Source organism: Bos indicus, chromosome 24, assembly GCF_029378745.1.
Source record: "Bos indicus isolate NIAB-ARS_2022 breed Sahiwal x Tharparkar chromosome 24, NIAB-ARS_B.indTharparkar_mat_pri_1.0, whole genome shotgun sequence".
In the NCBI taxonomy this organism is placed as follows: Eukaryota; Metazoa; Chordata; class Mammalia; order Artiodactyla; family Bovidae; genus Bos; species Bos indicus.
In genome coordinates, this window is record NC_091783.1 from 46793175 (window position 1) to 46806069 (window position 12895).

General features: G+C 49.3%; 1 protein-coding gene across 2 annotated transcripts in view; it reads right to left on the reverse strand.

Moving 5' to 3' along the window:
* The window catches only part of ST8SIA5 (ST8 alpha-N-acetyl-neuraminide alpha-2,8-sialyltransferase 5), a 78055-nt gene that overhangs the window by 12768 nt on the left and 52392 nt on the right, over positions 1 to 12895 (reverse strand). For both annotated transcript variants that reach the window (XM_019986869.2, XM_070778997.1), the window contains 4 exons: positions 8678 to 8764; positions 5181 to 5325; positions 1139 to 1251; positions 321 to 413 (listed from right to left, as the gene is read on the reverse strand). In XM_019986869.2, the coding sequence (XP_019842428.1) occupies positions 321 to 413; positions 1139 to 1251; positions 5181 to 5325; positions 8678 to 8764 (438 nt within the window). The remainder of the gene's footprint in view (positions 1 to 320; positions 414 to 1138; positions 1252 to 5180; positions 5326 to 8677; positions 8765 to 12895) is intronic.

Here is a 12895-nt window from a genome sequence, read left to right on the forward strand (position 1 = left end):
AGAAACATCAGGCAAGCCACAAATGTAATTTTAAATGTTCTAGGAAGCACATTTAGATAAGTAGAAAGGATTAGGTGAAATTAATTTTTACAATAGATTTTATTTAACCTGATATACCCCCATACTATCATCTTAATATGTTATCAATATAAAAGTGTAATGAGGTGTGATTCACCCTCTTTTTCATAGTAAATATTTTAGAGCGAGGGTGTGTTTTGCACTTAGAGATGGTACATCTCAATCTGGATGGTGCCCGGTGGCCATGTGTGATGAATAGCTACTGTATCAGACAGGACTGGTCTAGAAAGAGGGCTACTGACCTCTCTGTGATGATGCTGGGGTTCACGGTGACCACGTCTGTCTTCACCCCTACATCCATGGTGTACTTCTCTGAGATGGGGGGTAGGTTGCACCTGCAGAAGAGATAAAGTGGTCCGACTGCATGTCATTCTAGAGGGAGCTGGGGAGCTGGGGCGTGGGGAAGAAAGGGACGGTGATCACTTGGGCAGAGGAACAGAGAGGAAACCAGCCTGGGCATAGAAGGGCAAGTTCAACCCCTTCCCTCACCAACCCTGAGTGGCCTAATTGTTGTAGATCCCCAACCCATGAGATGATTGCAGCCTCAACCCAAGTTTGTTCGCTTTAACTCTTATTTTCAACCTATCTTCTTTACTTAAAGAGGTAAGCTAGAATCCCCAAAGAGATAAGAGGGGGTTTTACATGAGGAAGAAGAAATACATGGACAGGTGTCTAACTTAGGTAAGGCCACAGTGAAGCTCATACTGGTGTCAGCCACAAGGCCACCCTTCCAGAAGAGGGGAACCCAACCAGGGAGGTAGCTGCCCAGACGACCTCACTAACAGCTCTGCATGCCCCTGTGAGTCCTCAGTGTCTTCATATCTGGTATGTCAGTTGCTCCCATTTTACAGATGTGGAGACTGAGGACCTGACAGGTTCGACCCCTTGCACGTGACGGAGCTGAAGGGGAAAGGGACAACCCAGAGCATGAGGATTCTCAGGGGTGGGAAGTGGGGATTAAAAGGGCAGCATTACAGGGTGGGGCACCAGAAAGGGTGGGCATGGAGGAGGAGGGGTGTGGGGGTAGAAGAGGCAGGTGCAGACCCAAGGTGATTCCTACCGGAAGACAAAGTCGGCACTGTTGATCTCCCTCCCGCAGCGGCTGTTCTTTAGGATGCCCCCGTTGCCCACCACCGCACACTTCTTAAACTGGGACCGGTAGTAGGGCATGTCCTGGGGAGACAGGGGCAGAGCTGTCAGAGGTGGCGCCATCCCTGCCTTCACCTGTGCCCTCCCCTCTGTACCCACATCCACCTCCACACCCACGGTCCCACGAGACAGCTTTGTAGGGAACATGGGAGAGAAGTGGCTGTTCCACTTTGCAGATGAAAAGAGATTAAAAGCCGCCTCAGTTCCACACGCAATTACGAATGAGCTGGAACCAGAAGCTAGGTCTCCACAACCTTCTTCAATAAGCCCTGGAAGTCCCCAGTTTCGAATAAGAAGAGCATTCAGTTGTGTCTGCCCTGTTTGCCTTTGCTTTCCCCAGTGTCTGGAAACTCAGCTTCCTTGACTTCTAGTCCATATATTCTATGCTTCCCTGGTGGCTCAGATGGTAAAGAATCTGCCTGCAGTGCAGAAGACCCAGGTTTGATCCCTGGATCGGGAAGATCCCCTGGCAAAGGGCATGGCAGCCCACTCCAGTACTCTTGCCAGTGACTAACACAGACTATCTGGGGGTGACAGCAGTGGAGGGGAGGGGCAGGCCACCAGGGGCCAGGGCCCTAAATCTGGCCCTGAAGTCTTTCAGCTCCATGGGGAGGCACAGAACTAGGACAAAGAGGTCATATAGACCAGCACGGATGCCAGGACTTGGCAGCAGCAGGGACAAGAGACTGGAGTTGAGCAAGCAAAGCCACTTCAGGGGAGCAGTGAGAGCCAGCGACCCTGGGATCTCTGCAGAGAAAGCGTGTTGAGCACAGGGGAACCCAGGACCTACCCTGGTGATGATGCACCCGCGGGGGGCACTGAGAAGGAGCATCCCACAGCACTCTGACCTGATCACACCTCAGCTGGCAGGGCTGCCTGTGTTTGGGCACTAGATGCCCACAGAGGCTCCCTGGGCCTGCCTTCCAGGGGACCACAGGCAAATAGGCAGGAAAAAGCAAATACTAGCCTGATTAAAAGACCTAGTTCTGCCATGTCCCCAGTCTAGGCCTCGAGGCAACCCGAGGCAGGTGGGACCAGGCAGGCTCAGGGAAGGAGTGTAGACCTGGAGTCAAGGGGTGACCAACCATCCCAGGTGGCCCAGGACTGGGGCACTTTGCTTGGGATGCAGGACTTAGACTCAGTCAAACTGGGGATGGCTGGGGCAAACTAGGGTTGGGCACCCCAGTTAAGGGACCCAACTCAAACCTGGTTTTGCACCACAGTGAGTTGAGGGAGCCATGGGCAAGTTTTTTTGAACTCTCAGTGACTTGGTTTTGTAATTTTCGTAAAATTTGTTACGAATTAAATTTTGTAATTAACAAAATCCAGATAGTAATGTATATTTCCTGCAATTCAGTGAGATGACATAAAGCAGAATTGCTCAGCTCGGCAGTACTGATATTTTGGACCAGAGTGAGTGACTTTCACGTTTACTTTCATTCCTTGCTGTGGGGGCTGACTGCGCACCGCAGGAAGCCTAGCAGTATCTCTGGCCTCCTACACCCAGTCAGGATGACCAAATGAATCTGACTGAACCCAGGTCTCCCCCATGGCAGGCGGATTCTTTACCAGCTGAGCAACCAGGGAAGCCCAAGAATACTGGAAGTGGGTAGCCTATCCCTTCTCCAGTGGATCTTCCCAACCCAGGAATCAAACCAGGATCTCTAGGGAAGCCAAAAGCATCTCCAGACATTGGCAATGTCCCCACCTCCCTGCCCCACTGGTGTGGATGAAAAGCTCACCCAGTACCTGGCCCAAGGGTGAGGGCATCAGGTGCTTATTATGGGATGGCCCTGACACTGGAGACTGCAGGGTGGCTTTCCTCCTAGCTCACCCCAGCTGGCCAGCCCCACGTGAGAGCAGCCCCGGTCAGCACCTGGGGCCTCCACTGAGACCAGCTGCCATACAGGCATCATGGAAGATCCCACGATTTTCAGTGGGATTGAAAATACAATGGGATCACCAGCAATTAGGCTAACTCTAAAGGAGACACTGTACCCGTCTGTGGGAGACTGTCCTTCTTGGCACATTTTCCCTGGAGGGACAGGCTCCCAGGACTAGGACAGAGGAAACAAGGACATCTCACGGCCAGTGCAGGAAACTGCAGTGTTTGACTTTGCCCAGAGAGAGAATAAAACAAAGCCATCTTTGGAGAAATGACCAAAAGCGTTCTGTGTTTTATGTCAGTGTTCCCCACACTTCTGAAAATCAGAAACCACCTGCATACTTTCTGGAAGTATACATCCTTGGCTCCATCCCAGAACCACGGAATCAGAATCTTCAGGGTCACGGTAGGAGCCTGAGAAGCTGCATATTTTTTGAACTCAAAGAAATACTCACCTTAGGGGAAGTTCAGATAATACGTCTACATCACATGCTCTAGTCCAGGGGGTGGTAAATTACAGCCTGCAGGCCACACCTGACTCACCACCTATGTCTGCACAGCCAGTGGGCTAGGAATGGATTTTATATTTTTTAAGGATGGGGAAAAAAATCAAAGGAATATTTTGTGATGTCTAAAACGTATAAAATTCAAATTTCAGTGTCTGACAGGAATCAGGTGTCATTGGGACCCAGCCACAGTCCTGTGCTTACTCCTGTCTGTGGCTGCTTCATGCTAGAATGATAAAGGTGAGTGGCTGTGACAGAGACCATATGGCCCGCACATTTGGCCACCACTGCTCGCCTTCCAGCCCTTCCCCATGGCCCTCCTCGCATCCATATGTCGTAACCGAGCTGTGTGTCAGCCACTGGCTTTACCTGCATGTTCACCTGCTGTCACCAGCCTCACGTTCCCGGCCTTGCAAGACCCGCCTCGTAAAGATGGCTCAAGTCCCATCATCCTCCAGCACTGCAGTGGGAGGGGGTGTTTGACACCTCTCCAGCCCCGGCTCCTCCTGCAGCACTGCCCTATCCACCCCCAGGCCCAGTCATACCAGCGCACTCTGGTGTGCACAGCAAGAATGCAGGGAACCCCGGGCTTTCTTTCATTAGCTGTCCCAGAAGCAAGGCAGCCCAGTCCTTCACATTTCATCCAGCAAGACCTGAACACACCCCCTAACCCCCAGCCACGCCAGCAGGTCTACAAACTGGACCCACTACGCCCTGCCCTGGGCCAGAGTGCTCCAGGAAGTGCCTGCAAACATGCATGGAACCATCCCCTTCAGGAGGTAACCATCCAAAGAGCTGAACATACAGCACAGAGTACCTTCTCCCAGAGTCTGGTGCAATGATCAGGCCAGAAGTGAATGCCTGTGCCTGGGTTCTGTGGTCTGAGCCATTGGCTCATATGGGTCCCTCATTCTGTGGTCCCCCTGGCCAGGGTGGGGGAAATGCACCAGGCCTGAATGAACAGCCTCCCTCCAGGCTTCTTGTGTGTAAAGGAAAAAATAATAATAAATGTCTCTCCTGTTTAAGTGTCTGATATTTTAGGTTTTCTGTTCTAAGAAGCCAAAACTATATCAAGTCCAAACTCCACTGTTACAGACAGGGAGAGTGAAGCCTGGCAAGACAAAAGGACTGCCCAAGGTCAGCCACTACGAGGTCAACCTTGCAGTGCCTTGCTTTGTATGGTTGTGATTTCTTGTGCACACAACCTTTGCATGTATGTTTTTGCTCTTGTGCCTCCCTCGGGTGGGGAGCAGATGCTTACTCTTCCACCCAGATAGCTTCAGGATGTTCTTTGCAAGCAAGGCAATAATCAACACTTTACAACCACTTTCTTGCCAAAAGTCATTCAAATAACAGCCAGTGTTATTTGGCATTCAGTGTACTCAGGACATCCAGGAACCCCAGAGGACAGTCTACTGAGCCTAAGAGAATGGCCAGCCAAGCCCAGGACCACTGAGTACAGGAGAACAGCAGAGTGATTGCCATGCCACACGGGCACAGCCACAGAAGGCCCCACGGAGTCAGCTCCATGCCCACCCAGACTACCCTGCCCGAAGCAGCACCTTGGGAAACATGCGGAAGATCTCCTGGTTGATGTGGTAGATGCCGCTAGTATCCACCTCATACTTGAGCTTCGTCCCCAGGGGCGTGTTCTTCTGGGTGGTGAAGAGGAAGGAGGGGGCATTGCAGCACCTGGACAGAGTGGACCTGCCGGGCAGGAGACGGACAGGAAGAGAACAGTGACACGGGCCAGAGAACAGAGGGGTCTCAGAACTGAGGCCCTTTGGGGAGGCCGGGGAGCACCATCCTTTCCTACCCACCCCTTCTCACCCCTGTTCATGTGTCCCCTTTCTTCAGAACCCCTCCCAATGCCCCAGCCTTTCAGGGTCCAGCCAGGTCTCCCTCCGTAAGCTCCCGGCTGCCCTGTACCCATTGGCCTCCAAAGTCCCAGAGCACAGACTGGGTACCACTTGCTTTATCCTCTGTCAACTCCCTCTTCACTTGAATGAAAGTCCCTGGGTGGCCAGGACCCTGCCTGTCAGGATTCTGCATAAGGTCAGACATATGGGTGTCAACAAGCAGGTCCTGCCAACCCTGGGCGAAGCATTCCCACGTCAGCTTTCACAAGAGCCACCAAGGCTTCTACTACTTCCCAGAAACACTTCCTTACGCAGCTCTAAGGGAAAACCCAGGGATGGGAGCTCTTCCTTGGTTCTTGTCCCCCACAATTAACTCTAGGCGAGGCTAACCCTACCTGATGGTCAAAAAGCAACACACACACGATCAACAGAAATGAGCCGTTTCAGTGACTTAGAAACTGTCTCAGGGATAGGGAGGGGTCAGAAATTGGATGGTGGGTTGATACTGGGTGACTTCTTGCAGAAAGTGGAACCTGGCTTTCAAAAGGTTTTGGGAGTTCATGATTTAAAAAAAAAAAATCCCTCTGGTTTTCACTGACAAAGACACTCAAACATGAGCTACAGAAGGGGTTAAAGCTCAGACAACGCAAGCAGGCTTAAAAAATAGCCTCCGAGGGAGCGTGGGGCTAATGAGGCAGGCTTGGGAGCCAGCCAGGCTGGAGAAGCCTGGTTTTCTCTTCTCTGCAGCTGGTGTTCCGCCTGGCACTGCATTCTCCCAAATGTGCCTGCAAGGCTTGGTGATGGGGTCAGATCCTAGACACGGCCTGCTCCTCTATTCTCGGGACCCGAGTCCCACCCTGGCTACAGAGGGGCTGGATTTGACAAAGGATGCCAACTGTCCCTGTCTCACTTTGGGGGCTATGAGAGCACGCAGATCTACTTTCTCCAAAAACAGCAGCAGTGGGCCATGATACACTTTCTCCCCACAACACTGGCTCTGGGCAGTTATACCCAGCCTCCTGGTGGCCCTGGGCGGAATGGAACACCGTCTCCATGGAGCCCGGATGTTGACTACTAACCAAAGGTGAGGACAAGCTTTCTGTAAAGTCCATGCTGAAGGTCTGGGATGGAAACCTGAGTGCCAACCTGGCATCGAGAGGCCTGGCTTCTAGTTTCTGCTCTGCCTTCACCAGCTGTGGGGCTCGGGGTAGGTCTGCTCCCCTCTCTGGGCCTCAGTTTCCTCATCTGTAGGATGCAGGGCTGACTCTTCTGACCCCCTGTAATCCTGTGACTCCAAGCTTCCAAAGCCCAAGAAGGGTATACACAATATTTTTTGTGACTGTCTTTCTTGCAGAGACTTCACAGGGGAGCTCAATTGGCTGCTGGCCATAGGGAGTAATCTTTCCTGGGGAGGGTTGTGACTGAGGCTTTCCAGAGAGAAGGCCAGAGGCCTGGTGAGGCAGGAGCCAGCAGTCAGCATTTCAAAGCAGCATCTGGCTGGTCCATCTTGTCAGCCCACTGGTAAGAATCCCAATGAGGGAGACTGACTCATATTAACCAAGCTCACGAGTGACTGATATATAAACCAGGATGCAAGTGTGTCCATTTGCAAGCAGTAGGGGAGGGGAGGGCCTCTGTTACAGGATTCCTTTCCTAGAACTGGAATGCTCACACCTGTGTTCCAGCACATTCCCCCACCCCGCCCCACTGCACCAGGTTCTTACACCTCAGTTTAGAATCTCACCATCAGTGAGGTTGTAATGAGAGCAAAGGGGGAAGACCACCTGGCCTCGAAGCTTTTCCCATTTAGAGCATGGCAAGACCTGATGTCACTTCTCTCTCCCACACCTGGAACCACACCCCCATCGCCAGAAGGGGCTCAGCTCTCAGAGCCTCCCCCCAAATGGTGCTGGCTAGTCCCTGCCAAAGGCTCCCACGGTATCCCAGTTTTCCTCTTGCCACGTCATCTCCCGTGGCTTCGTTATTTCCTTAGATGTGTGACTCCCACTGATGATGTTTCCGTGCCGCTCTCAGCCTGGACAACATCCTCTGGCATCTCAGGACCTCACTGACCCTGTCCATTGCTCACCAGTGTGCCCTCGGTGTGCCTGGGCCTCCCCAACACACACCACCTGCAATAAGGCTTCATCCTAAAGGTGCAACTGGGGTTGCATTGATATCACAGATCTTGGACCTGCTCCCTGCACTCCACATCTATGATTTGTGGGTCTCTGCAACGACTGTTGAGCCTCAGCTGGGCTTCTGCAGTCTCAGGGAGGCCTCTGGTTAGGGGCTGCTGGTACCTGCAGCACATTTCTAAAACATGCCACTTAATGCTGCCTTTAGACTTGGCCCAGAACTGCAACAAACTGAAAGAAATGACATACAGAAAATACAAAACACTCAGTGTTGTTTGCTTTTCACAGCTTCCCATGTAGGATTCCTTCATGCAGATGACTCCTCAGCACATTCAAACTACAACCCGAGTTGCTGAAATCCAGTTTATACACACATTCCCAGGATCCTATCAATTCCATTCAATAAAGTCTTCTTGCACTAAAAGCATACCAGAAACCCCCAGAATTTTAGAGTGGAGCAGACCCTACAGCTCGCCACTAATCACAGAGATTGGACATCTATTAGCTTCTTAGCTCTCAAAGACAGGAGAACACTAAGATACAGCTCTTTTCTCCTGGGAGCTTACAATCTGTCAATTTCAGTTAGAGAGCAGCTCAAGAATAAGGTATAGCCGTGCTCCAATGGCTGGTCTAGGCTGTATGAGCCCAAGTGCTCTGAGAGGGAGAGTGCTGCTGAGTTTGAGCAGCTGCCCCATGGGCAGGATGGGGAGTGGAGTGAAGCCGTGGAAGATGCGTAAGGAGCCTTAATGCACAGGCCAGCTGGAGACCTCGCGCATCTCACCTCGTGGTCAGGGTCTGTACTGGAGACGACAGCACCAACCACGTGCCGGTGCTGCCAGGACTAAGGGCAGGAACACGGGGGACAGTGCCCCGCAAGATGCCAGCCTCAGCCTGTGTTCTGAGTCAGAACCTCCCCACTCCCAGGTTCCAAAGCCCAATCAGGGCTAGTGCCGGGGAAAATGCCCCTGGGGGCTGGCCTAGCAGGACGAGGGAGATCTGAAGAGGTGGCCAGGAGAACCACACGCGTGGAAGGGCTGGGGAGGACAGACGAGTCATAGATACTTGAACTGGTTGGCTTCAGAGATGTTCATCGCCCATTTGCACATCTGGAGGCTCTTCCACCTGTCGAACAGCTCCGACTGCTTCACCCTTGGGAGTAGAGGACAGAGAGTGCATGAAAGGGCCAGGCTGGACACAGTGTCACCATCCCCGAACACGCTCCCTTCCTGACCTTGTGCCAAGTCCTGGGCTAGTCCTTCATATTCACTGTATTTTCTAATTTGCAAAACCCTTGATTCTCTGGCATCTGGAGCCTGGTGAACTCCTGGAGATAGCAAACCACCCTCCAGCAAGCCTGCCTTCCATGCACACACCAACCAATCCAGAGTCCACACCCTCAACCACCTCCTTTATGAATGGAGCCGCTAGCCCCCTGCCCTCATCAGCCCAGAGCTAGGGATCAAACAACCAGGGGCAGTCCCTACGCACTGAGCTCATTGAAATCATGCAAACTAGCCAATCCTAAACCTTTTCATCCCACCTTGTCCATTCCTTCCCAAGAAAACCACAATAAAGGGTCTCACCCATGCTTTCCCCTTGCCCCTCCTGCCTCCTGACCAGTCCTGTGCTTCCCCATGCATCTCTGAGTGGCATGCCATGCCTCCTGTCTCTAGGGATCTGTGAGCACAAGAACATGCTCCTTCACGATAGTCCTGTGTGTCCATGTGTCTTACTACATGTAATCAAAATGAATCTGGGTACATTTCAAAACATCCTTCCTCAAATGCCTGCTACACAGGCCTGCACGATTCTCCAAGGAACATCTGTCTATAGAGGGTGTGAGACCACTTTCTTAAGGTCTGTAGATCACCCCACACTGCGCTCAGCACACAGTAGGGCTGACTGCAAGGGCACAATGCCCCTCTCTTTCTCTTTTCCCAAGGGCAGATCACAATTTCCAGTGACTGAGAGGAAGAGAGGAGAAAACCTTTGTCTGGACAACCTTCTGTTAAACTGAGCTATCGTGATGATGCTCACTCACAGCCCCCTGCACTCCCCTTTGTGTAAAACCTATAACTTGTCATTACTTCTGCCTGACCATTCCCACTAAATAGTAAATACCGGGCCAGGGTATCAGGCCTGACTGTGTCTCCAGTGCTAAGGCTCATAGCAGATGAGCAGTAAATATTTGTTGAGTACATCAATAAGTTAATGAATGAATCAATAAGTCTGAGCTCAAATAAAATCTATAAATGTTATTAAATTCCTCAATGTGGCAGGATCTAGAGATACTGTGGTGAACAAAGCAACCCCCTGCCTACATAGACCTTACACATGGGAAGCAGATATGTGGGCTACTACACAAAAAGCACAAACAATAAAAGCAGAAATAGACAAGCGGGACTCCATCAAACTAGAAAGCTCTGCACAGCAAAGGGAATAATCAACAGAGCAAAAAGACAACCTACTGAACGGGAGGAAATATTTGCAAACCACGTATCTGATAAGGGGTTAATATCCAAAATACATAGGAACTCCTACAAAGCAATAGCAAAAACACAAAGACCCGATTTTCAACTGGGCAAAGGACTTGAAAAGACATTTCTACAAAGAAGACATACTAATGGTCAATACCAATAATCATCATGGAAACTCATAGCAAAACCACAGTACAATATCACATCATGCTTATTAGAATGGCTATTATTTAAAAAAAAAAAGATGATAAGTATTGGCAAGGATATAGGGAAAAGGGAACCCTCCTATACTGTTGGTGGGAATGTAAAATGGTATGGCTATTAGGGGAAAGAGTATGGAGATTCCTCAAAAAATTAATAATAGAAATACAATATAGTCAGCAATCCCACTTCTGGGTATATATCCAAAAGAACTGAAATCAGAATTTTAAAGAAATGCTTACCCCGCTATGTGCATCGCAGCATCATTCAGAATAACCAGGATATGGAAACAATCCAAATGCTCACTGATACATGAATGGATAAAGAAAAGGCATTCTATACATACAATGAAATATTGCTAAGTCACTTCACTTGTGTCCGACTCTGAGCGACCCCATAGACGGCAGCCCACCAGGCTCCCCCGTCCTTGGGATTCTCCAGGCAAGAACGCTGGAGTGGGTTGCCATTTCCTTCTCCAATGCATGAAAGTGAAGTCGCTCAGTTGTGTCTGACTCCTAGCGACCCCATGGACTGCAGCCTACCAGGCTCCTCCGTCCATGGGATTTGCCAGGCAAGAGTACTGGAGTGGGGTGCCATTGCCTTCTCCCAATGAAATATTAGGAAGCCTTAAAAAAGAAGAAAATCTTGCCATATGTGACAACTTGGATGAATCTGGAGGACACTATCCTCAGTGAAAAAGCTAGTTGCTGAAGGACAAATACTGCATGATTCTACTTGCATGAGGCAACTAAAACAGTCACTCTTACAGAAACAGAGCAGAATGATAGATGCCGGGGCTCCAGGAAGGAGTAATGAAGCTTTGTTATAAAGTTTCAGTTATGTAAGATGAATAAGTTCTAGAGATTTGCTGTAAAACTTAGTGCCTATAGTTGACAATGCTGGGCTGCACACTTAAAATTAGAGGGTAGGTCTCGTGTTAAGTATTCTTATCACAACCAAACAAACAAACAAACCCAGATATACAATGCCATATCAGGGAGTGCTGAGTGCTACAAAGACAAATGAAGTAAGAGGCTACAAGGATAATATATTGTTCAATACACGGAATAAAGACAATCCTGTATAATAACTAGAAATGGTGTATAATTTTTAAAATTTAATACAATACACTATATTGTATACTTGTAACATATAATATTGTATACCAACTATACTTCAATCAAAAAAAGAAAAAAATTTTCAAAAAGAAAAATGAAGCAGGGATAGAAAAGTGAGTGCTTCAGATGAGTTGATCCAGGAAGGCTTCCCTGAAGAGGGGAACCGTGCACAAAGAACTGAAATTATGCAGGAGTGAGCCACACAAATATCTAGGAAAGGAGTATTCTAAACAGAGAGAAAAGTGAGTGCAAAGGCCCTGAGGCAGGAACCTGCCCTGCAGCTTTAGCCAGAAGGATCTCTTCATCTCATCCGGACGTCTTCCTTCCAGCTTTCCCAAACCTCCCATAGCAGCTCTTGCCTCTTGAGCTCGTGTGACATAGAAGGAGAGGGGCCATTACACAGTGGCACCCTCACTCACACTGCCGCCCTCCCTTGCTCCCTGTTACCCACAGGTCCCCAGCACAGCACCCTGCTTGGCCAATGCCTCAACCACCTCCTGAAAAACACAACCCTGGCAACACTGCAGGCTGGGGTCCCGCGTTCAAGTCTTACCAGTGTCCAGACCCCATTCTCTGTACCGCCAAAGGCCTTGTCACACACTAGACCAAGATCTGGGCCTGGACACATAGCCTGGAGTCCTGGTTTCATTCCCAATTGTCAATATGACCTCAGACAAGTCATTTACTCTCTGAGACTCAGCTGCTTTATCTGTAATACAGATATAATAACCTCTGCCCTGAAGATCTCAAAGATCAAATGAGATCTTTGTCAGAAAGATCAAATGAGATAATATGTATAAAATATTTTGTAAATTGCTTTACAAATGCAGAGATCACCTTTACCTTAAAGATGAAAGGTTAATCCCAGGCACTTAACCCCTTTCTCCCAAGATATGACTATTTTCCAGAAGAGGAATAAAAAAAGACTAGATTGTCCTGAGAACAATCTAAAAAAAAGAGTTCTTGTGGGGGAAAAAAGGTCATTAGAAAAGTTGGAAGGTGAAGTCAAGGAATTTTCTCAGAACATAGAAGCAAAAGGCAAAGAGAGGAAAGATAAGATGAGAAGCTATTCAAGGAGCAATCCAGAGGCATACAACTCTTAGAGGTACCAGAAAGAAGACAGGAACAAAACTGGAGGAGGAAATATAAAGAAACCCAAGAGAAAGTTCAAGAGTTTGGAGTGAGCTCTGGAGTAACAGGTCTCTGCGAGTGTGTATCCTGAGGCCCAGGTTCTGATATTCCAGAACCATCATGACCTGTAAAGACTCAGACAGAAGGAAACAGGTCACATCCAAAGGAAAAAGGAGTACCGTGTGCTCAACAGAGTAAAAAGACAACCTACTGAACGGGAGGAAATATTTGCAAACCACATATCTGATAAGGGGTTAATATCCAAAATACATAGGAACTCCTACAAAGCAATAGCAAAAAACCAAAGACCCAATTTTCAATTGGGCAAAGGACTTGAAAAGACATTTCTACAA